This window comes from Melanerpes formicivorus, unplaced genomic scaffold, assembly GCF_026170545.1.
Source record: "Melanerpes formicivorus ecotype bairdi unplaced genomic scaffold, bMelFor1.0.p_v2 SCAF_30, whole genome shotgun sequence".
NCBI lineage: Eukaryota > Metazoa > Chordata > Aves > Piciformes > Picidae > Melanerpes > Melanerpes formicivorus.
The window spans coordinates 8951346-8977124 of NW_027142382.1; the positions used below are offsets into that span (position 1 = coordinate 8951346).

Genomic DNA, 25779 nt, shown 5'->3' on the forward strand with positions numbered 1-25779 from the left:
AGGCAGTGGGGCCTGGTGCAGGACAGCTGATTTTCTGGCTGTGCAATGTGTCCTGGTTTTGGGGGACAGCTTGTGGAAAGCTTTGACCTGATGAGGTTCTGTGGTAAGCCCAGATTGGAGAACTGGGCCAAGGTTAACTATGGATTTGTGTATTTTGTATGTTTTTGTACTGTTGCATATAGTTGTGAACAGTAGTTTCATTTAAATTTCTCTTTCTAGTCCTTTGTGGAGCATTTTCTTTTACTCCTTTGGGAAGGGGTGAGAGAGCTATCTGTTTGCTCAAACCAGGACAATAGTGTACCACCAAAGCTTTGACCTAATTCTTTATACATTTTCTTCTAATGCCAAGATATTTAGAAATATTTCTGTGTGACTTCCTAGAGAAAAATTTTGTGCTTTGTATGGTGATGCTGTCAGCATGTGTTTCAGATTCTCACACTGGTACCTACTGAGTGAGCTCACTGATAGTGTCTGGGTAGAAGCTGTGCAGGCTCAGCCAAGCCTGCAACCTCCATTCTTGTCTGTCTGTAGCAGCATTATTGTTTTTCCCAATGCTGATCCCACCTGAAGGGCTGATACTCTGCCCCCCCCTCCCCCCACCTCCCCCAAGTGGCAGAACATGAAGGGAGAGAGGCATACACCTGGGCAACATTCAGATCTTTGTGCCTATTTTCTTACTCCTTTCTCTCCTGTCATGGTTTTGGGATGGAGGTATCTGTGGCACACATTCAACACCATTTTGAGTGTACAGAAACTTTTAATGAGGTTGATTTTCAACAATAATAACAAAGATTGCGTCCAAATAGATACAGGAGGTACAGGAATCCTCTGAGCTTGAAATCATTACTTGTGAGAGCTCCTGAAGGCTTCTTGACTACTTTGGAGAATACTCAGTAATAACTGTGATCTGCAGTAAGGGAACTGAGAGATTGGGGTTTCCAAATCTTTCAATATTTTTGCCTTTTTCTGTTTGTTTTGGTGTTTAGATTTTTTGGGTTTGTGGTTGGTTTGTTTGTTTTGTTGGTTTGTTCCCCCCCCCCCCCCCCCCCATAGTTTCCTGTAGCTTACTGGCTGGGAAGACTTGCTTGGTCTAATGGGAGACTAATTCTCAGCAGTGCTCATTCACCATAAGTGGAGGTTTCTCACAAAGAGTCATAGAATTGTTAGGATTAGAAGGGACCTCAAGGATCCTCTAGTTCCAACCCCCCCTGCCATGGGCAGGGACACCTCACACACGATCAGGTTACTCTAGAGCTACATCCAGCCTGGCCTTAAAACCCTCCAGGGATGGGGCTTCTGCCACCTCCCTGGTCAAACTTGTTCCAGTGTCTCTCCACCCCCATGAAAAATAGGAGAATAAGGATCCATCACAAAAGGGCATCTTGGATGTTTTCTTCATCCAGATAAAAGCTCTTGAAGGCTCTGGCTTGTGTGAGTATTAGAGTAATTATCTGGGGTGTATGGAAGATGACAGAGAAGTGACCAGTCTGTGGGAGTCAAAAGGTAGCTGACTGCTCTGGTCTATGTATAATTTAACGGTATATATATAATCATGCCACTTAATTGCTTTCGCTGAAAGTTTTGAGCTGTTTTACTTCTCGCTTTGTGTGAAAGAGATCTCTTTTGAAATGTTTGCTCTTTCCTACACAGGTTCGATGAAAAGTGTGCTAGCCTTTGCTGTTGTTCAGTTGTAAAAGTGTTGTGATGTAGGTGGTCAGCAGAATACTAAGAAGGCATTAGGTCAGCTGCAGCATTTACAGATTAGCCCCAGACAGAAAGCTGTTAGATCTCAGGCAATGTATCCTTGTAAGTAATGACTCTCTTTATGGAAAAAGGGATAATTTTGTAAATGAGTCAGAAGAAAAGCTATACAAATATTAATTCAATTTTTCAGAACTCCAGTATAGCTATTTACTTGTGTTTATCTGGCTAACAAAATAATTTTGTGAAAAAAAATAATAAACCCAAGGCTCTTCTCTCATTTTTAGCTGTTTGGTTTTGGTGTTCTAGTAAGGTATTCTTTATGATAGGAATGAGTGGGGTTAGCATTATTTATCAGTTCTTACTTCCAGAAGCTAAGATGCATGGGTTTTGCCCCCAAGTTAGCAATTATATTTGTCTTGTTTTTCAGCTTCTCCCTATTCACTTAACTAAGGGGAAAGAACCTTATCTGCACATTGTACTCTGGTGTTTTGCAGTCCAAATTGGAATGCCTATCCAAAATTCATATCTACGCTTTCATTCAATGAATTACTTAGCACAATTAAAAGCAAGCATTTCAATTACAAACAGATTTTTCCTCTTTAGCTGATTAAAGGCTGCCATCACCTGCATCTATTGCATTTGCCACTCAGTGTTTGTCTGTGCAGTCAGGTCTCTGCAGTGCCCTCCACTAAAACCCATACTTCTCCTCATGCAACTCATTAATGATTTTTGCTTCTTTTTATGGTTTCACCTGATGACCTTTTATTTTAATTGTGGAAGCCTGCTTTGATTTAATGGAAGTTTCTGTCCTGTGAGACTGATAATGTAACACTACATGCCTCTTTCTTTTTCTATTTTTTTGTGTAGTGATTTTTTTTTTGGTAGGCAAAAACAATTGCATGCTTAATTATCCTCATTAGTGATTCTGATTTTGAAACTGATTCAGATGAATACCCCAGATGAATAAAAAGTTGAACATTTGCACACTGAATCAGAGTAGCAGTTTGAAAAAGCATAATTTATTTCTTTCTTTTTTCCCCTTTGGTAGAGACATTGTCATTTCATACTGTTTAGCACTAAAGTGCTGGCCACCATTGCAGAGCACAAAATCACCGAGGCTGGAAGAGACCTCAAACACACTACATAAGAAGCATGTTGGGAGATAAATTATGAAAAGAATTTTGGCTTTCTGGATGATGCCAATTACAAAATCATATACATTAAAGCAGTGTAAAAACTAACTAGGTCATCTGTATTTGCTGTAGACTAAATTCTTCTTTTGATTTTTTTCCCCCCATTGTTGTACTGCAGTAGCAATCATAACAATTTGCAAGGCTTTGACATCAAGAAGTCCAACATCCAAGAAATAACATTTTACTTCAAATTTTTATTTTACCATGTGTTAAGTCAAGTTTCTGGGATCATAGTATCATAGTATCAGTCAAGGTTGGAAGGGACCACAAGGATCATCTAGTTCCAACCCCCCTGCCATGAGCAGGGACACCCCACAGTAGACCAGGCTGGCCAGAGCCTCATCCAGCCCGGGCTTAGACACCTCCAGGAACGGGGCCTCAACCACCTCCCTGGACAACCCATTCCAGGGCTTCACCACTCTCATGGTGAAGAACCTCCTCCTCACCTCTAGCCTGAATCTCCCCACCTCCAGCTTCATTCCATTCCCCCTAGTCCTATCACTAGGACCACTTGAAGCAGGCACCTCCTCAAATGAAGGTAGTGAATAACCAAATTTGTTTGTACAGGAAAATTCTGTAATATTACATTTTGCCGATTAACACAGGGAAGACACAAATGACTGCTAACAGACCTGTCCTGGCCTTCCTTCAGGCTCTCCTCCAAAGCTGTACTACCAACACATTCTGGTTCATTTATGCTTTCCCCTCAGGAGATGGAAGGAGAAAACTCAGGGGCAGAGTGAAAGCTTTTGCCTGTAACTGCCCCTCATCTCTATTCCCAGATGCAAGCTTTCCTATCACCTCTTTCCAGAGGCAGCTTCTACTGGTACACCTGGCTGTCAGGGCTACTTTCTATCTCCTCATCCCCCGGTCTGTATTGATAGTGAGGGCTGTTCACATCAAAGTTCGTCACGCTTTTGATTGTTCACTGTTTAGGAGACCTCTGTAAGCAGTATGAATATATTTTTTCATCAGAACAATGGATGCTTCATCATTTGGTGATGGCAGAGATATTTTTCGGGGGGAAACAAAAAAAAACACATTCTTTACCTGTTTTTCTGAGGAGCATCTGTGTTCTGACCAGTGCAGAGCTGTCTTCCTTTTTGTAGGAGATGACAGCTCTAAACAAAGAAACTGAGCTTCTTATTTTTTTTTCTGCTTTTCTCAACAGTTCACAAGAAAATAACATCGATTAAAGAGATCAAACTGCCTGCTAGCAAACAAATGTTTTTTCCTTGACACTATTATTGACTTAAAAGTGTTGTAGGTGATGGTGTTTAAATGGTGCTTTTGTGTTTATTTTTATCAGAATACCAGGTTAATATCCTTATCTCTTTGTTGATTATATTTGTAATATCAAATCAGTTTATGCAATTGATTTAATTTAATTTTCCCTATTAAAGCTATTTTGTGCTGATTTTAGCATTTTCTCACAATTTTTTTCCAGTGATTTTTGTACCTTTTTTAAAGTTTCTTATAGTGAGACTTACTCTGGAGTCTGGTCAGAGCATCTTTTTATCCAGTGCTGTTTTTCTGTTCCCTTTTCTTGAAGACACCTATCTTGCCTCTACCTGAAACGTGCTCCTTGCGTGATTTGTGATTGTTCCCCTCCCTTGCCTCAAATAGTGAGGGATATAAATAATCCTTATTGATGGAGAGGGGCATCTGAAATTCCTGTATGGAGTCAAAACCCAAGCCAGAATTATAAAAAGGGCATTAGTTTTACCCTCACTCTATTAAAATTTTGTAATATTTGTCAAACTTATATGTTAGTCATTAGATAAAACCCCTAGAGGGAGACATGATCACAGATGGATTATTGTAATGCTTCATCACTGATCCTTTCACAATTGCTGAAGTAATTTCTCTAGGTCACTTTGCACAGCCAAGTACTTGATAATTGGGTAGTGATAACATCATTCTTGTTTGTAGGAGTCTAGTCAAGTTTTCATTTCTTTTCTGTTTTTTTTAATTTTATTTTTTTTTCTTTTAAAAACCACAAACCTACCAAAAAAACCCCAAACAAACAACCTCACTCAAGGAGGAAAAATAGTCAGTCCTAAATAGTGACATCGCTCTCCAACATTACACCTACCACCCGCCCAGACTATCTGTCCCTGACTCTGCTCTGCACTGACTAATCTGCATATTTGTGATTGCGTTTTTAATGCTTCTGCTGCTGGTTCGAAAGGCACAGCACTGCACTTCAAAAGGTTTCGTTTATCACTTCTCTCTGTGCGTTCATACAAAGAAGACTGTCCTAGCATACTGTATTGTTTGGATGTCGACAGGGTAATTAACCTGTAGTATGATCCTGTTAATTCAGTTTCCTGAAACATAATTTACTGTTTAGGTGTCTTCAGCTATTTATTTTTTTTTAAGTTGTTTTGGTTTTTTTACATGAATTCAATTAAATTGCCCTATAAATATTTATCTTTTACTTTACATTGAATAAGCAATCTTTTCTTTTTGGCTGTTAATAAAGATTTAATGGGGAGGCCTGTGAATGTAGTCTACCTGAACTTCAGCAAGGCCTTTGACACCGTTCCCCATAGCAAACTCCTGGCCAGGTTGTCAGCCCATGGCTTGGACAGCACCACTCTGAGCTGGGTTAGGAACTGGCTGGATGGCCAAGCCCAGAGAGTGGTGGTGAATGGTGCCACATCCAGCTGGCGGGCAGTCAGTAGTGGCATCCCCCAGGGATCAGTGCTGGGCCCCATCCTCTTTAACATCTTTATTGATGATCTGGATGAGGGCATTGAGTCCACCATAAGTAAATTTGCTGATGACACCAAGCTGGGGGCAGGAGTTGATCTGCTCGAGGGTAGAGAGGCTCTGCAGAGGGACCTCGGCAGGCTGGACAGATGGGCAGAGTCCAACAGCATGAGATTGAACACATCCAAGTGCCAGGTTATGCACATTGGCCACAACAACCCCATGCAGAGCTACAGGCTGGGATCAGAGTGGCTGGAGAGCTGCCAAACAGAGAGGGACCTGGGAGTGCTGGTTGATGGTAGTATGAACATGAGCCTGCAGTGTGCCCAGGCAGCCAAGAGGGACAATGGCATCCTGGCTTGCATCAGGAACAGTGTGGCCAGCAGGAGCAGGGAGGTCATTCTGTCCCTGTACACTGCACTGGTTAGGCCACACCTCGAGTACTGTGTCCAGTTCTGGGCCCCTCAGTTTAGGAAGGAGGTTGACTTGCTGGAACAAGTCCAGAGAAGGGCAACAAAGTTGGTGAGGGGTTTGCAACACAAGCCCTATGAGGAGAGGCTGAGGGAGCTGGGGCTGCTTAGCCTGGGGAGGAGGAGACTCAGGGGTGACCTTATTGCTCTCTACAACTACCTGAAGGGAGGTTGTAAACAGGCAGCGGTTGGTCTCTTCTCCCAGGCAGCCAGTACCAGAACAAGAGGACAGAGTCTCAGGCTGCATCAGGGGAGGTTCAGGCTGGAGGTCAGGAGGAAGTTTTACACAGAGAGAGTGTTTGCCCATTGGAATGGGCTGCCTGGGGAGGTGGTGGAGTCACCATCCCTGGAGGTGCTCAGGAGGAGACTTGATGGGGTGCTTGGTTGCATGGGTTAGTTGATTGGGTGGTGTTGGATGATAGGTTGGACGCGATGATCTTGAAGGTCTCTTCCAACCTGGTTTGGTCTATTCTATTCTATTTCAGTGTTTTTCATGAACATCTGGAAAACAGAACCTAAATTTTGTGCTAAATTTCTCAATTTTTAAATTATATTTGGGTCCAAGAATTTCACAGGGAGTTTGAACCTCTAAAAGGCAACTGCCTGTTTTAATAATACCAAGTAGAATATTATAGCTGGTAGATGTGCATAACTTTTTTTTCTTTAAATAAAATAAGATGCAGATGTATTTAGAGGAAGGGTAAACTCTACCTCACAGGCACATATTTTTAAGGGTTGCGATGAAGATGATGATTTCTTGCCTGCTTCCTACTCAGATTTCAAGCCAGTGAAAAAGGAGTTGTCTTGCCAATACCAGATCTCTCATGAGATATGGGATCCTGAGGAGTTACATTAAGAATCCCTCCTTGAGTGTTGGCATCCTTCTGACTTCCACTAGTTCTGTTAGCTGTTTTAATTCTTGGAGGTCTCTTCCAACCTGGTTGATTCTGTACACAGTCCCCAGTTGTGTAGGGGGAAGTTTAGGCTTGAAAGAAGTTCTTCACAGAAAGCGTGATTGGCCATTGGAATGGGCTGCCCAGGGAGGTGGTGGGGTTGGCATCCCTTGAGGTGTTTAAGAAAAGAATGGATGAGGTACTCAGTGCCATGGTCTAGTTAATAAGTCAGGGTTAGGTGATCATTGGACTTGATGATCTCGGAGGTCTCTTCCAACCTGGTTGATTTTGTGATTCTGTGAAATTCCTCTTATTTCTGTTTTGGCAGAGAAACTCTTCTGGTTTCTTCGGTGTTGTTTTTTTTTCTCTGTGTGTTTGTTGGTTGGTTGGATGTCTTTTGTTTTGTTTTCTTGTGTGTGTTTTTTATTTATTTTTTCTTCTTTTTTTTTTTCCCTTCTGTCCTTCACCCTCTCCCTTATTGGGTGAAGGGGAACATTTTTTTACTGTGATGCTACTGTTGCATTTTATGTGTTGCCCACCCCATCAAAATAAAACCAAAACCACACACACAAAGGGTTTCTTTTGCATTTTCTGAAATCTGGAGATGCTTTGTGGAACTGCTGGTGTGAGCGCTGGCAAAGGAAGTGATGCTTTAAGGTTAATGTATGTACCAGGCAGACTAGACTCCTAGAAGAAGGCTCTGTAACTATAGAAGAAGCACCCACCCAGAAGCTAAAGATATTGATGCAGCTGTGTTAGTCTTCTCCAGTTAAACGAGGTCTTCAATAAAGATAGAGCTGCCCTGATCACTCTCAACTGGTGGGGGTGAAGGATTAGGCAAAGTGTACAATTTGCTTCACCAGGGTGGGGTCTGAATGTCTTTAGGCAATGTTTGGTGTCCTATATTAGCTATGCAGAAGGCTCAAACGAGCTACTCTCCTAACCTAGACACAATGTCTGGGGTCCCTCAGGAAAAGGCATCCTGCAAAAGTTACACAGGCAGTTGGTAATTTTTTGTTTTTCTTAAACTTTGACTGGAGTTTGATGCATTGATGAGACTACTTGGATTCCTGGCCACTTAACTGCTCAAGGGACTGTGTCTCATCTAGCTGTGCACCTACTTTATGTGGCTGAGAAGATGCCTGCAGCAAATTTTTCCAACTCTCAGCTTTTTCTGGAGATTTTTGTCCAAGGTGTCTACCATTCCAAGCAGACTGCAAGAGCCAGCAACAGGAAGGAGCTTTCTCAAAAAGGAGTGTCCTTGGATCCTTGAATTCTGACAGAAACAAAGTTTAGACTTTATTCCATACTGCCCTTCTTTATTTTAATTTTTAAATGCTTTTTATTATACTCCTTGAATTTGCTTCTAGGGTTCTTGTGTTCACATTACTGGTATTTAGAGGGAAGAAATCCTTAGATTTTAAGGCACCAACTTATACAATCAACAAAACCTAAATCAAACATTGATTGTTGCCCAGTTCATCAACCACAACATCACTGAAGAGAAAAGGAGAGGAAATATTAATTTCTGGGGCCATGACAAACCTGATGTTTCACTGTAAGATAGTTAAGGCTGTGGTTTGCTGTAGTGCAGGAGAAGAATCAGCTGCTAAATTATGTATTTGGTTTTTTTTTTAATCCAAATAATCTCAATGGTCTCTTTGCTACAGACTTTCACTTTGATTGATAGCTTTTATTTTATCTGTATTAATATTTCATGCTGGATCTGATTAATCAAAGGGACGAGAAATATTTTTCCCTTTCTTTTGAAATTGTTATTCAGAACCAAACTTTCCCCTTACATAAGCACTACAGGAATAGTGTTTAGCCTTTGAAAAGGATGAGGAATGTAATTTGTATGTAAGTGTCAATTAATTGTTCAGAAGCATTTTATTGATATATCTGAATATATTGTGTTGTCTGTTGCTAAAAGGCATTGCAGCTCTTTCAAAAACTGAAGAGAAAATTGGACCTTTAAGTGGTCAGTTGCAGAATGTAGAAATAAGACTTTGGAAGGACGTGGAGCACAAAAAACTAGCTTCAAAAATCACTAATACGTTATTTAAACCTACTAAAGCATGAAAGAGAACATGATGAAAAGGAAATGCACAACACCAAGCAGAGGCATTGCATTCCAGCACCAAAATGAGGACATAGAAATGTTTGTTATGTTACGTGAAAACTCCTTGAAAGCTTTCACTTTTGACATCATTGCAGTAAAGGTTCTTAAAGGTGAAGCAGTCTGAAGGGAGACATAGAGGATAACAGAGGAAGGGAAGAGGCGTCTCGCTCTTGGATAGATAGATTCACAGTTTCCTTTTGCATGTCGTCTTTCATCTCTTTGCTGCAGCTGATGCTGATCCCTCCAGGACACAAAATTCTATACAGAGCAAGGCAAGGCCAAGTCTAATTCAGTATGGTAGTTTAAATGTAGTATCTTCTCTCCTGTGTCTTAGTGACATCTTCTTCTGCCTGTTAAAAAGGAGGATTACAAAGCACCAGTTTCAGCCTGTTTTGTCTTGTGTAATATACAGTGAAGACTTGACAAGTTACATCCTTACAGCGGAAATGTCAGAAGTGTTATTTGCTAGGTCCTTGCAGAGGACATGAAAGTGGGTGTTATGTGTATATGCAGGAGCTACAGCACCATGGAGATCTGGATGATGGTGTGATATGCCAGAAGAGAATAATACTAAGGAAGTAATCCATTCTTAGCTATGCCAATAGATAAGAGATCTTTATAACTATTTCTGTCCAGTCTGGTTACCTGTACCTAGGCTGGCGGTACGGTGCTGAGTCTCACTTTCTGTTTCTGAGTGTGATCAACTTGCAGCTTCACTGACCAGCTTGTCATGAGATAAGCCAGTTTACCTGACAGGAGCATTTTCAAGTGCTAGAAGAAATTTTCTGTCTGGCTGACATACTCAGCACTTTGCTAGGCAAAACGCAGCAGCGCTGTCTCCCCTGAAAAGCAGGGGAAATTTCCTTAGCTATTATACTTTGTCAGTTCCCCTTATCACTTCAAGTAGTTGAGTCTAAGGAATTTTGGCTAAACTTTGAAAAAATTTATCCTGCCTTTCTTCCATCCCATTCTTGCTATGTGAATAAGAAAATGGTATCCATTTAACATGACATTCCTGTGTCTATTGATGTGATAAATTGTTTATGTGCTCCTTTAACTCCATAGTTAAGGGCACAGGTCTTTGCCTCTTTGCCCTGAAGTGCATGCAGGTGCAAACTGTTTGTAACCTTGTCATTTCAGTTGGGGCATCCACTGACTGCTGCTGGGGTACAGGCCTCCTCCTGTTTCCCTCAGGTATTACTTGTTTCAGTAATGAATACACATTATTCCGGAAAACTCTTTAACCTTCCTTCCCTTGGACTGCTAATGGAAGTTATCACCTTGAAAATGCTGATGGGGTCTCTGTCCAGGCCAAGTGTAGTCAGACTCAGCTGCAAGCCATTTCTGCTCTGGCTTAGAGGCGTAGTAGAGGTCCATTTGTGCAGAGCAGTCTATAGGGGCAGGCCTGTGCTTTATTTGCTTTGACCCTTGCTGGAGACAAAATACTGTGTCAGAAGAAAAAATTCTTCAAAAGCCTTGTTTTCAGAATAGCATTTAGACAGTTAGTAAAACCTGTCTGATTTTCTCCCCTCTGTCCCCCTATTTTTACTTTCCTTCCCACCCCCTTTTCTTCTTCTTCAGGTATTTCTCTTCAGTGCTGACTTTCCCTAACATTCTCCCTTGTACCCTCTAGTCTGAGCTTGCTTTTTCTTACTGTAAAATATTGTATTTAGATGGATCAAATTTTGCCATTAAGTGATGTATAATTACATAGTATGTTTGACTTGTCTCAGTTTCAGTTAGGTTTGGATATATCACATATTGTTGCTCAGTTAATCACTTTTATCCTATGGAACATTACAGAGAAATTTATTATTTTTTTAATAAAAGATTCTGAAATCTAATTTTTGTTGTTGAATGTATCCAAGTAGCTTACACATTGTTTCCCACCACGAAGCACATCTGGATTGTCTGCATTGTGTCTATGTGTGCGTTATAGCACTGCAATTACATTCTAGGGGACTCTGTGTGTTTGTGTCTGCCGTTAAGATGAATGTGTACCAGATGCTGTTTCAAAATGAAGCACTATTGTATAGGCTGATGGATGGAAAGTTTGTCAAAAGTAGGGAAAGCTTCTACAGAGGATACAAAGCAGCTAGAAAAATCTGTTATGTGCTGCTGAGTCTCTAGTTCAGCTGTGCTGCATTTTGATTAGAAAGATTCTATGGAAGAGTCAAACATAGTTCCTAATATTCTCTATTTTTATAGTATTTGCAATTTGGTATTCACCTCTTTATTCTCAGCCAGCAAATCTACCATTTTTACATGAATGTCTGCTAAGAAGCAATAGAGTATAATAAAAGCTGTCAAATGTGAACTATATTTATTACTTCTGTGTGAATGTCTGGTTGGCCAATGGAAATTAAAATGCCCAGTTGATTGTTTCACTTGTGTTTGTAAAGAATAGCTTGTATAGCAGATGAACAATGCCATTTTTTTTTTTGCAGTCCTCTATTATGTTACCAACAATACTGTTCTCTGCTTCAGTGTGCAGCTATAATTGGTAATATGATTATGTAAAAGTGGTATCACCTTATTCAGCCTTGCTTCTACCTATGCTTAGTCCTATTATGCCTATTTTTTCTTTCCAGATATCAAGTTTCTCTGAGGGCTGTGCCAGCTAGGAAGAATTTGTTTCTTGCAAGGGACTTTATTCTGTACTAGCACCTGTCTCATCTATATGCAGGGACTTGTCAGTTCCAGTACTTGAAATTTCTTTCTGAATCTCCAAGTGCCTTTTATCTTGGTCTGTGATGCCCATTTATCTAGCTGCCTCCTGCATGCCAAATATCTTTCCCCAATACTTTAGAAGGGGCTTCTCTTTACTCTTTCTAGGGATTCCCAGAATCAGTTCTGCTCTCTTTTGAGATAGTGTCTCCTGATGGTCAAAACTGAGATGGTGTTCAGTATCTTCCCATCTTCTTTCTCCTCAATATGTCAAAATAAGGAAAAAGAGTTCATTCTTTTTGCTCCATGCTACCAGAAGAATAAGTGGCATGTGTAGACCAGCCAATTCATAACTTAGTTTTGGGACTGCAAGTCATTTCTGTGGGACAATAACAGCAACTCTATGCAGAGCTACAGGATGGGGTCAGAGTGGCTGGAGAGCTGCCAAACGGAGAGGGACCTGGGGGTGCTGATCGACAACTGCCTAAACATGAGCCAGTAGTGTGCCCAGGTGGCCAAGAGGGCCAATGGCATCCTGGCCTGCATGAGGAATAGTGTGGCCAGCAGGAGCAGGGAAGTCATTGTGCCCCTGTACTCTGCATTGGTTAGGCCACACCTTGAGTCCTTTGTCCAATTCTGGGCCCCTCAGTTTAAGAAGGACATTGAGATTCTTGAATGTGTCCAGAGAAGAGCAACAAGGCTGGGGAGAGGCCTTGAGCACAACCCTATGAGGAGAGGCTGAGGGAACTGGGATTGTTTAGCCTGGAGGAGAGGAAGCTCAGGGGAGACCTCATTGCCCTCTACAACTACCTGAAAGGTGGTTGTAGCCGGGAAGGGGTTGGTCTCTTCTCCCAGGCAACCAGCACCAGAACAAGAGGACACAGTCTCAAGCTACACGAGGGGAAGTTTAGGCTGGAGGTGAGGAGAAAGTTCTTCACTGAGAGAGTCATTGGTCATTGGAATGTGCTGCCCAGGAAGGTGGTGGAGTCACCATCCCTGGAGGTGTTCAAGAGGGGATTGGACATGGCACTTGGTGCCATGGTCTAGTCATGAGGTCTGTGGAGACAGGTTGGACTCAATGATCCTTGAGGTCTCTTCCAACCTTGGTGACACTGTGATACTGTGAGATGAAGGTTAGCCTTGAAATGTGTAGCAAAATATGCAACTTTCTGTGTGTCAAGTAAAGCTGACAAGTTTTTTACAAGTGAGCAGTATATGCTAATGTAGAGCAGATTAGTGGGACTGGTAATGTCTCCTGCCATTTCTTGGGAAAAACCAAAAATCATACCTTGTGCTGATATTCTCTCAGACAGAGAGCATAGTGGCATAAGCTGTATCAGAGAAAGTTACGAAGGCATTTTGTATGGGATGTTGGGGAGCCTACAAGTCACTTGAAGCCTTAGAGCCCTTTGGATGATAGCTGAAGTGTTCAGAAAAGTGAGAGTTAATCTGCTCTGACTTTTTTACAGCATCACAAAATCTGTGGTTTACAGTTGGGAAGGAGTCTATGGTTGCATGGACGAAAGAAACAAAATTACCATAAGTGTGCTCTGTACCCAGGTTTAGAGGTCTTTATTAGGATATCTTTTCCTTAGGTATAGATGTATGTTATTATTAAGGAATTGTGGGCATTTTTTCATTCTTTGATTCGTTCTTTTATTACCTTATAAATAATTTCATCATGAAAAGTCTGAAAAATTGTAAATGTGAAAAGAAACTGCCTGTGTTCCAGGAAGAAATTTAGTTGCTAGATTGCTGCTTGATTTTTGCTGGCCTTACAAAAAATGCTGCACCAGGAAATGCAAAAGTGATCGAGTCTGTTTCAGTTTGCACTACAAAGTATTCCCCATTTTAATTTTGGATGTAAACAACTTAGTGTGTTTCATCTGGTGATACTTTCTTCTAAAATGAGAGACTTTATTATTTTATTAGAGCTTACATTAGGATTCAGATGTTTGGATTACCTTCCCTAGGCATTGTGTTTGATTGCATTGCAAGCAACAATCAAATTTCTTAGATTTTTCAAGATCTGTTCTTTTTCTTTTTTGTCTTGCAGTTTTCAGTGAAGATCTACATGCCAGTCTATATTTTGTCAATGCATCTCTGCAAGAGGTAGTGTTTGCTAGCACTACAGGGACATTGGTACCCTGTCCAGCAGCAGGGATTCCCCCTGTGACGCTCAGATGGTACCTAGCAACGGGCGAGGAGATCTACGATGTCCCAGGGATCCGCCACGTCCACCCCAATGGCACTCTCCAAATTTTCCCCTTCCCTCCTTCAAGCTTTAATAACTTAATCCATGATAACACTTACTATTGCACAGCTGAAAATCCTTCAGGGAAAATCAGAAGTCAGGATGTTCACATTAAGGCTGGTAAGTACAGTATTTTTATTGGGTTCACAGAAGCTTGAGAAGGGAGGGAATGGGTGTTTGAGACAAGGAGTATCATAGTATCAGTCAAGGTTGGAAGGGACCACCAGGATCATCTAGTTCCAACCCTCCTGCCATGAGCAGGGACACCCCACACTAGATCAGGCTGGCCAGAGCCTCATCCAGCCTGGGCTTAAACACCTCCAGGGACGGCACCCCAACCACCTCCCTGGACAACCTATTCCAGGGCTTCACCACTCTCATGGTGAAGAACTTCCTCCTCACATCCAGCCTGAATCTCCCCACCTCCAGCTTCATTCCATTCCCCCTAGTCCTATTACTACCTGAGATCCTGAGGAGTCCTTCCCCAGACTTCTTGTAGGCCCCCTTCAGATACTGGAAGGCCACCATGAGGTCACCTCGGAGCCTTCTCTTCTCCAGACTGAACAGCCCCAACTCCTTCAGTCTGTCCTCATAGGAGAGGTGCTCCAGCCCTCTGCTCATCCTCCTGGCCCTTCTCTGGACACCTTCCAGCACCTCCATATCCCTCTTGTACTAGGGGCTCCAGAACTGGACACAGTACTCCAGGTGGGGTCTCACCAGGGCTGAGTAGAGGGGGAGAATCACCTCCCTCGACCTGCTGGCCACACTTCTCCTGATGCAGCCCAGGATCTGATTGGCTTTGCGGGCTAAAAGTGCACATTGAGAGCTCCTGTTCAACTTCTCCTCCACCAGCACCCCCAAGTCTCTCTCCTCAGGGCTGTTTTCCAGCCAGTCACTGCCCAGCCTGGATTGGTGCCTAGGATTGCCTCGACCCAGATGCAGGACCCTGCACTTGCTCTTATTGAACCTCATGAGGTTGGCTTGTGCCCACCTCTCCAGCCTGCATCTGTGAGTCAGAGTAGATAAACCTCTGAACTCTTCATAATACTAAGTAAAATGGTGGATTTTCCCCTCTTCTTCATGATTTTTTTAATTTTGGTGGCAAAAAGTTTTCCAAAGACCATAGCCAGTTGAGCTTCTGCACAAGTATGAGGAGAAATTAACTGATAATGAAATCATTAATCATTCTTAGTCATTAAAGAGCTGTGAGAGAAAAAGATGCAGTCATTGGCTTTTGCATAGAGTCTGGAAGGAAAGTGTTTCCCTAATTGCATCCCTTCTCATTTGCTTGTATTCAGTTGTGCTGTGTTTTGAGAGAGAAAGTTGTGTCCTGTATGATGATTCAGCAACTGAGGCAGTGCTTTCTGTTTCTGGGTCAGCCAGTGGAGAATTAGAGTGAGATCAAAATCAGGCCTTTTGTGAGAACACATAAGCATATGATTGCATGTTTGTGGTTTGGTTTTTTTGAAGGTTTTATCTACCCACTTCAGTTAATTAAAATATTCAAACAAACAAACAAAAGCTAGTCTGGGGACTGACCCTTGACTAATGCAAGTCCTAGAAACCTTTTTGTTGTTGTTTGGGCTGTAATACTCTTAGAAGAGAAATATCTTTCCTGCGGAGAAATGCCTTCACAGGAGTTACATAGGGAAAACTGAACAGTTAGCACATAGATTTAGCTATTTATTTATTTATTCTCTATCTATCTACTTATTCGGTATTCTTAACCATAAATTGATATTCAGTGATCTGTAGTTTATAGAAAATTAGCAGGCAAGAATGACAAACTGGTTCCCAGGAAATTCACACATCTTATCATAATTTTAGTCTAGAAAAGTGGGTTCTCTGGCACAAAAGTGACTAGTTAAAGCAAGTTCCCACGGCATGTGTATGTGGGGCTTATACAGTGGCTTGTGCTTCTTCTGAAAATGTTTAGTTATCCACAGACTGAAGAAGTTTTTAAAAACAAATACCCATAAATGTACAGAGTCACTGACTTTACTTGGAACTTGGTTTTACTGTAATGGATGGACAACTTGTCTGGCAGAATGATACTTAGAGAGAATGTAGCATTTTGTTGTTGTCTTTGTGGATTTGTTAGTGTATCACAATCTTCAGCATCTTTTGGGCAGCATTTTTTTTCAGTATAAACTTCCAAGTTTTATGTTATGTAGATAAAATATTGTGGTGATGAAGAGGAGGCTAAAACTTGCAATGTTTCTAGCTAAGGCTCTGAACTTCTATTTGTTTATTTATAAAAGCACATGATATAGATGACAGCATACAGCTATGTCCATTGCTTAGCATTGACCATGGAACCTTAAAAGAAGTCATAGAATTATTTCAGTTGGAAAAGATCTTTAAGATGATTGAGTCCAACCATTGTTGAACTATACCAAGTCTGGTGCTAAACCACATCCCTTAGCACCACATTTATGTATCTTGTGGTAAAGCTTGGTGTATGTTTGTGGCAAGATGCAGAGACAAAAAATGTCACTGCAATGTGGTGGATCAGCATTGTTGAATTGGTGACAGTGCTGCATTGGGGTTATTCTTACCAGTAACTTTTACTCTGTCTTATCATTATCCAATGCATTCATCTGTATTTTCATTGAAGCAGGTTTTCACTTCAGGGTATGTAATATTGTTTGTTACCTCAAGATACATAACTATCTTGGCTGTGGTGATTTCTCTGTTACACCTTGATCCTGTGGAGAGATTATATTGCTGCTTGTCCTTCCTGTCTTACCCATTTCATTCCCTGTAGTAAATGTGTGTTTCTTCTCTGCTCTACCACCTTCTCTATTAACTGTTGCTCACAGGATTTTTCACCCCTCATTGAATTGTTTCAGTGTAAGGATTTTTATTCTTTCTGTTCTCCTGCCTAATGCAGCTATATCTTATCCCAGCAGTATTCATTTGTCATGAAGAATTTCTCCAGTTGTTTTCTTTCCTCTTTGTCCATTAAATTAATTCTTCCAGATGCTAGACAAACCATATCCTGCATCTAAGTGTCTTTGCTGTTTTGTTTTAATACAACTCTGAATCATGCTTTCTGTCTTTTTACTATTAACCTCTTTCTTTCACTGCTGGTCACGTGAATGCAGCTCTTACCTACCGCCATTTCTCTGTGTTTCTGAGAAACACTGCTCTTTCTCTGGCTGTCACCTCCATCAGTTTTCTCTTGTGCTTCTCAGTTCTTCAGAATCCTAAATGACATCGATCTCTTCTAACATCTGGATCTCTAACTCACACACAATACTTGCATGTACTTTGTACCCTTTGAAACAATTTTTGATGGGAAACATGGCATGAGAAACCAGACAAGTAACGGAAAACATGCACCATTTACAGTTCTTACAAAAGTCTTTCTCCTTGCCCTCATCATTAGGTAGGGGAAGCACACAGAAACACAATGAAATGCCAATTCTGAGGAAATGAAAAGATGAAAAAATGCTTTCATATTAATTTGCAATTAACTTCACAAAACTGTTAACATTTACTGAGACAAAAGAATTCATAACTCAAGTAAGCTTCATGGGGTGATTCCCAAAGCTAAACGAGGGAGAGGATGTGTGATTAAAGACTTGTTTAACAAAACCTCTTCTTCTGTTTTCAGTTTTACGGGAACCCTATACAGTCCGTGTGGAGGACCAGAAAGCCATGAGAGGCAATGTAGCAGTGTTCAAGTGCATTATCCCCTCCTCTGTGGAGGCATACATCTCTGTTGTCTCATGGGAGAAAGACACAGTCTCGCTTGTCTCAGGTAGGCTCCTATGGATTTCTTTTTCAATTGGCAATGGCAGATATGGTTCCTGGGTTTTGCCCCCCCATGTCTGATGTTTACTTTGAGCCAATTATAGCTGAATGGTATGTCATCCTTCCAGTAATGTACTTCACATTATCATTGCTGCATCGCTATGACTGTGTGTGACATGAAGGTTTTAGACAACCATGCTTTTTCTAGCACGCTTGAGGGGAAAATACATGGTTTTTGTTTTATACCAGACATAAACCCAGCTTCCTGGTGCTGTGTCAGTGGGTTCACATTTTAACTTTGATAAGGAACTCCTATGTACCAAAGAAATTTGAGTCTCATAACGTATGTGTTGGGTTATAATTGGTTTTCAGTAGTAATGTTACTCAAGGATTAGAAGAAAACCTGAGCCTGTATTCCTTTGGTTATATTTAAATGAGGTATGCAATCAATATTTATACTTGCATAATATTTTAATCTCAAATCATCATAGATAAATATCCTTACAGATAACACTAGAGACTTAAGAACACAGTAAACTGTGATGTAAATGGAATCTATTGTTTCACTTCAATCTGTTGTAAAGCAGTTATATGCAATTACTGACAAAGTCAGGAAACATGTGGCATTGTTCAGGAAGTACAGACAATTCAGGCAAAGAGTATCCAACACTTCAAAGCACAAACACTGTAAGAAATTAATGGAAAAAAGTATATGTGGGGAAAATATTTTCAGCATAATATATATCTAACTTAATATATTACACACAGTTCAGCTGCTGTTACACACACACATGGTTTATGTGTGCAGAAATTAGAAATGGATTGTTCCAGGTTAATGCAGAATGAAAAAACAACAACCTAGTTTGAGTTACATGTTGCTGCAAAGTATACTTTAAAATGTTTTTACATTTACAATGTTACAAGTTGTGGAAGTGTTTTTTTGTACTTCTCAGTATATTAATAGAATAGCATAGAATAAACCAGGTTGGAAGAGACCTTCAAGATCATCACGTCCAACCTATCAACCAATCCAACCCACCTGATCAACTAAACCATGCAACCAAGCACCCCATCAAGTCTCCTCCTGAACACCTCCAATGACAGTGACTCCACCACCTCCCCAGGCAGCCCATTCCAATGGGCAATCACTTTCTTTGCATAGAACTTATTCCTAACCTCAAGCCTAAACCTCCCCTGATGCAGCCTGAGACTGTGTCCTCTTGTTCTGGTGCTGGCTGCCTGGGAGAAGAGACCACCTGCAACCTCCCTGCAGGTAGTTGTAGAGAGCAATAAGGTCACCCCTGAGTCTCCTCTTCTCCAGGCTAAGCAACCCCAGCTCCCTCAGTCTCTCCTCATAGGGCTTGTGTTCCAAGCCCCTCACCAACTTGGTTGCCCTTCTCTGGACTCGTTCCAGCAAGTCAACCTCCTTCCTAAACTGAGGGGCCCAGAACTGGACACAGGACTCAAGGTGTGGCCTAACCAGTGCAGTGTACAGGGGCAGAATGACCTCCCTGTTCCTGCTGGCCACACTGTTCCTGATGCAGGCCAGGATGCCATTGGCCCTCTTGGCTGCCTGGGCACACTGCAGGCTCATGTTCAGCCTGCCATCAATCAACACCCCCAGGTCCCTCTCTGCCTGGCCGCTCTACAGCCACTCTGACCCCAGCCTGTAGCACTGCATGGGGTTGTTGTGGCCAGTGTGCAGGACCCGGCACTTGGATGTGTTCAATCTCATGCCCTTGGACTGCCCATCTGTCCAGCCTGTCCAGGTCCCTCTGCAGAGCCTCTCTACCCTCCAGCAGATCAACTCCTGCCCCCAGCTTGGTGTTATCTGCAAATTTACTGATGAGCAACTCAATGCCCTCATCCAGATCATCAATGAAGATGTTAAAGAGCACAGGGCCCAGCACTGATCCTTGGGGCACACCACTAGTGCCTGGCTGCCAGCTGGATGTGGTACCATTCACCACCACTCTCTGGGCTCAGCCTCCAGCCAGTTCCTAACCCATCGCAGTGTGCTCCCATCCAAGCCATGGGCTGACAGCTTGGCCAGCAGTTTGCTATGGGGGACAGTGTCAAAGGCCTTGCTGAGGTCCAGGTAGACTACATCCACAGGCCTCCCCACATCCACCAGGCAGTCACCTGATCATAGAAGGAGATCAGGTTGGTGAGGCAGGACCTGCCCTTCCTAAATCCATGCTGGCTGGGCCTGATCCCTTGGCCATCCTGTAAGTGCTGTGTGATTGCACTCAAGATGACCTGTTCCATGATCTTGCCTGGCACTGAGGTCAGGCTGACAGGCCTATAATTCCTTGGTTCATCCAACCAGCCCTTCTTGTGGATGGGCACCACGTTGGCCAGCTTCCAGTCCTCTGGGACCTCTCCAGTAGCCAGGACTGCTGAAAAATGATGGAGCGTTGCTTGGCCAGCTCATCTGCCAGCTCTTTCAGCACCCTAGGATGGATCCCGTCTGGTCCCATGGACTTGTGGGGATCCAAGTGGCTGAGGAGAGCTCCAACTATCTGCTCCTGGAACATAGGGAAATTATGCTGCTCCCTGGCTCCTTCTGCCAGCTCTGCAGGCCAGCCCTTTCTGACAAATGTGACCTTGATGGAAGTATTTATACTTCCATATGATACATATCGTATATTTTATTTCTTTGTGTTTTATTAATTACTTACATAAGCTGCTTCTAGGTTTTTGTTTTTTTAATGCATTTCAAATAGCTTTCTAAGGATTTTGATAGATGTTTAAGTATCATGGGATTGATGATTAACTGTCCTATACTACTTGTACACTGTTTAAGCTTGTTGAATTCACTTAGTTGTTATAGATGATACGGTACATTATTTTGTCATTGAGCAACTGAAACTGAGTGTGTTACCATGAAGAGGTCTATAGCATTTGAGCTGTGGGACTCACCCATACTTCAGTCAATATAGTCAGGTCAGAGTTTTATTTAAATGTAGAAATGAACATTCCATTATTCTGTATATAATGATACAAAACTTTTGATTTTTAGTCATAGCTTAGATAATCTTATGAATGGGTTTGCTTCATCTCAAAAATAGGCTACTGTATGATGCATATACATCCATATGAGTGACTATTGGCTGGAAGAGTAGAACATATATAACTGCATGGTTGAGAACCTCTATTTTGTTTAACTTTATTCTTTCTGTATTATAAGAAAACATGCATATTTTCTCTGTTAGCATAGATTGTGTCCTTTCAATCTAATTTTTTTGACTTGAGTATTAGTAACTAGCACCCGTGGGATATTATTGCCTCAGTCCTGTCCTGGAATTGGGAGTAGGATACATAGGTCCTTGTAGCCTCACCTTAAGGGAAGAAAGTGTGGCATTTCTGCAGGCCATTATGAGTGCTTGTTGAAGATAATTTCAGCCTATATTGATATTAACTGCAAAATTTAAGGTGATAGGAATATGTAATAATATTTAAATATATGACCTAAATGAAACCTCTTTTTTTTTAATGAAACTTCTGACTGTTGTTGACTGGGCTACAGTCATTAAAAATTCATTACAAATTTTTGCTTAAAACTCAGTTTCTAATGCCTCACAATCCCTGAATTTGACAGAAACCTAAAATGCAATGAAACACAATTTGTGAAAGCTGATGCTATTAAAACCTCAGTTTATCATGTTGGATCACACCAAAGAAAAGATTTAGTTTAAGAGATAAAAACACAGGTTACATTGCAGGCTGATACTCTTGGTCATGCAAGGGCAAAAGCCAAGCAGGAAAAGATTGCTCCAATTTAACCACAATGATTGCAAGATATTTTTTTTTTTTCACTATTTACAGTCTTTAATTGAAGCTTAATAGTGAGATCATTTAAAAACTAGAGCCCACATGCATTTCATAAAACAATTGCCTCAAGTTATACCCAGCCTCAATTTTGCAATAATCTGACCATGAGCTCAAATAGCAGCTATTGATCAAGCCTGTCTTCTTAGAAGGCCAGTGCTGATGAATAAGATGCAAGATGTAACATGGCTATTGAGCTGTTTTTCAGTAATGATCAATATTCTGGGGAAACTGTAGAATGGTTTGGCTTGGAAGAGACCTTTAAAGGTCATCTAGTCCAACCCCCCTGCAGTGAGCAGGGACGTCTTCAACTAGATCTGGTTGCGCAGAGTCCTGTCCCAGCTGACTTGGAATGTTTCCAGGCATAAGAACATAAGAAATGCCTACACTTGCTTACACAACCATAGCTAGCTTTTTTTCTTTTTTAAATTCCTTTCTTTTTTATCTCTTTTTTTTTTTTTTTTTTTTTTTTTTATTTTTTTCCCCTTCTCTGTGTTAGGCCTGGTTCATTGATATGCTCTTTATCTAACCATTGGACAGTAGGAAAAAAAATGTTCACAGCAAGAGTGGTCAGGCATTGGAATGTGCTGCCCAGGGAGGTGGTTGAGTCACCAAGCATGGATGTGTTTAAAGTTCATTTGGATGTGGTGCTTGGGGATCTGGTTTTGGGGGTGAACCTTGTAGAGTAGGGTGTTCGGTTGGACTTGGTGATCCTGAGGGTCTTTTCTAACATGAATGTTTCTGTGATTTAGTATTGGAAAACATCAAGTTCTGATTTGTTTTGTTCTTCTTTCTTAATACAACTGATTTATCGATTACTCATTAGCATCAGCAAAAATGAGAACCATCTTGAGGTGAAACTGTGAGCAAGAATATATAAAGATATACATTCACAGGGTGACAATTACCATGGTTTGAGGTGGACAAGACTTCTGTGTGATAGTGTTTACTTGGAAAGAAAGAAAAAGAAAAATGAAAAAGGAAGGGGAGAGGGAGAGGAAAAAAAGATGAGAAGAACATTTTCACTGAGTTGATATATCTGTTTCAAATAGAAAACACAAATAACACAGGGAATTTTACACTTTACAGGAGAGGATGAGGGACCCCCTATGACAGGAATCAGGGCAGCTTTTCAACAGGGCAGCTCCATATGCAAGTGGTCCAACAGAGAAGTGTTTTATTTTTGTTGTTGGGGGGGTTCTGTCATTTGTTGTTGTTCCTGAAAGGCTTCAATTTCAATATAGTTCTTCCAAGCACAATTCAGAGTAAATATTTCATATACCTGTCTGTCTGTAGTCCCATTCTGACTGCTAGGGTAGAGAGATCTGTGGGTAAACCAGAATACATTATTCCAGCTGTTACTTGCTGCTCTAGATATCAGTTCTCTTTTTATGTGCCTTCAACATTTAAAAGGAAAAAAGCAAAGAGGTTTTACTTTTAGAATGCAAAAAAAAAAAAAACCCAACCAACCAAACCAAAACCACCTCAAAACCACACACATACACACCAAAACAACCAACCAAAGGAAAACCTCAAAAAAAAACCCACCCAAAAATGAAAAAAAAAATAGTTTTTTAGAAAGTGTGTGTAAGAGATGTATTCCTTGATTAAGACAGTGAGAGTTTTTACATTATTTTTCTCTGGTCTTGCAACAGTGCCTTATCCTGGACGTACTTGCTTTTGTCTGTGTGTTTAGTTCTCAGAGAGCACAGTGATGTCCACAGTAATCGAAGTGGGTAATAAATATGGCTGGGCAAAGGTATCTTCTGTTTCCTGGCTGCAATTTTATGTTGTGCCTCCAGGTTATTGTAAAGTAATTGGGAGCTGAAACATATTAAGACATATTGCTAGAGTGTTTCCAAGGAGTGTGCAGATAGGTCAGACTCCTTGTTCAATAAAGGGAAAGGTGCCAGAAGTAGTGAATTCTGTGCAGTTTCCATGTGCAAGGACAGCTGTGGACTGAAAAAGTGCGCATGTGCTTGTCTGCCTGTCAGGGGAGCAGCTGAATAATTGGGGTTTTGTCTTTCTAAGTGACAGCAAATTGGAGGCCAAAAAGCTTTTTTTTTTCCACAGTGTCTTTTAGGGCCAAGATAGTGGGGTAAATTATTCTTAAAGTAAACCAAAACCAATTATTTGGATAAATCTATTTCAGGGGAAAGTACAACCCCCCCCAACTTCCAACATCAAATATACAGAAACCTTTTCATACTGGAAAGATCCATTTTAAATAATGATTGTTCAATGAGGTATTCAGCCATCTCCACTGGATATAGATATGTTACAAACTCTCATGATAGACCAGGACAGCATCAGACCTCTGCAGTTTTCAATCTGCCGTGAATGAATTAAAATGTATCTTATTTGCCCATCTGTGCATTCTAGTAAAAGCAATCAAACTTTCAAATGGTGTGTGTCTTGCCTAACTGTCTCTGAGATGGTGGCAAAATAGAAGGACCCATGATAACTCTGAGACGCCTGAACTTGCTCTCACAGGTAACTGCTCTACCAAGCTCTACAGCTGTAACTCCAGGATCTCTTTTGTGGAGATCCCTTTTTTGTTTTGTTTTGTTTTGGTTTTTTTTTCTGAAGAATTGTATAATGTCAGTTGACTTGAAACTGAGTCTGAAATGCATTTGAACTCTAAGTAGTGATGTGCAGTTTTCTTTTGTATCAGTAACCAGCCCTCAACAGATTTTCGTTAGATAACACTAAACATAAAACCTTAAACAATCCTAGAATATTGTGAGGTTGATGGCTGCTATGGCTTACTAAAAGATTGTTTCATTTCCTTCTTGCTGCCTTGCCTCACAAACCATTCCAAATGAAAGAGACTACTGGAATTAGCTTTGTGTTGACCTTTTAGCCATTGGAAACAGTCTAGGCCCCACAGGACCAAAGACTGCATCAAACAGCAGCCATAAAATCAAGGAACAAGAGTACAGAAAAGGGACAGAGTATGCAGATTGTGGGTCTACTCCTATTGAGCAATGTCAGGGCAGACAGGAGAGCAGAGCTTGGCTCATAGTATTTCTTCCTCACATGCAAAACCGTGGAGCTGTACTAGAAGGGAAGGTAAAGGAAAAAAAATAACTGCTGATTCTGCTCTGCTTAGGTGAAAGCAAAAACCAGAATCTATTTATGTGTTAATTAGTTCCAGAGAGAGCAAAGGATGAGTGTGGTTAAAGGGGAAGGTGGACAGGAAGGGATTATTAAAAATAAAGGTCAGCTTAAATGATCAACAAAGAGATATGAAAGAGGAGAATGGAGAGGAGATAGAAACAAAGAGAGGCTGAAGAATTAAATTAGGTCTGTCACTATATACTGTACTTCTCTTACAAATGCTTCCTATCCTGATGCTGATAGCTATGAGGGATTTCAAGTTTTTCCATGTATTGAATAGCTTAGTGCCAAGAGCAGGATCATGAATAGGTTCATGCCCTGACCTTTATGAATTCCTATTTTTATATCTAATGACATACCATGCAAGAATCTGTCTGATATATACATGGAGTATGACTGCTTAAAAAAGGTAGGGAAGGAGAGAGATGGATAGTAACAGCTGTGAGCTATGGCATATCTAAATCTGCACTGAAAGAACAGCAGCTTTGAGGGAAAGGTGTGTAAGCATGAACAGAGCACAATTCCCTAAAGGGCTGTGGTTGATGTGTGGATGACAGCTGATGAGCCTTCCAGCAAGCATACATTAGACACACTGGACTACAGTTTGAAAAGTGTCACTGGTGTACAATGACCTACATTTGATGTAATGAATTGCATTATTTATTTACACACAGTTAGTTCCTCAAGTCTTGTCTTCAAAAGGCTCAGGGGCTCTTGGATCTCTTTCTGCGCAAAGGGCTTTCCTGAACTACTACAGTTGACTGTAAGCAGCCAGTGTTTGCCAGCAGTTGTCACGTGGTAGCATCTAAAATACAGCACAGGGTGGGGTTTTGTTTTGGTTTTGTTTTTTTTTGTAGTGGGGTTTTGAGATTACAGCAGTGGGTCAGTTTGCACAGAGCGATCACTGTTTTTTCAGCCATGGAGTTTATACATAGTGAAGAAATACCAATAATCTCTCCAGAGAGTGACCTTGTTTGCAGAGTCCTGTTTTTAGAGTTAGATTATTGCTGATGATCACAGGGATTAAGTTCAGCCATTTGACTGAGCCTGT

At 41.2% G+C, this 25779-nt stretch overlaps 1 protein-coding gene across 6 annotated transcripts in view; it reads left to right on the forward strand.

Moving 5' to 3' along the window:
* Positions 1-25779, forward strand: part of DSCAM (DS cell adhesion molecule) — a 491025-nt gene that overhangs the window by 58297 nt on the left and 406949 nt on the right. For all 6 annotated transcript variants that reach the window (XM_068155247.1, XM_068155248.1, XM_068155249.1 and 3 more), the window contains exons 2-3: positions 13821-14138; positions 17638-17784. In XM_068155247.1, the coding sequence (XP_068011348.1) occupies positions 13821-14138; positions 17638-17784 (465 nt within the window). The remainder of the gene's footprint in view (positions 1-13820; positions 14139-17637; positions 17785-25779) is intronic.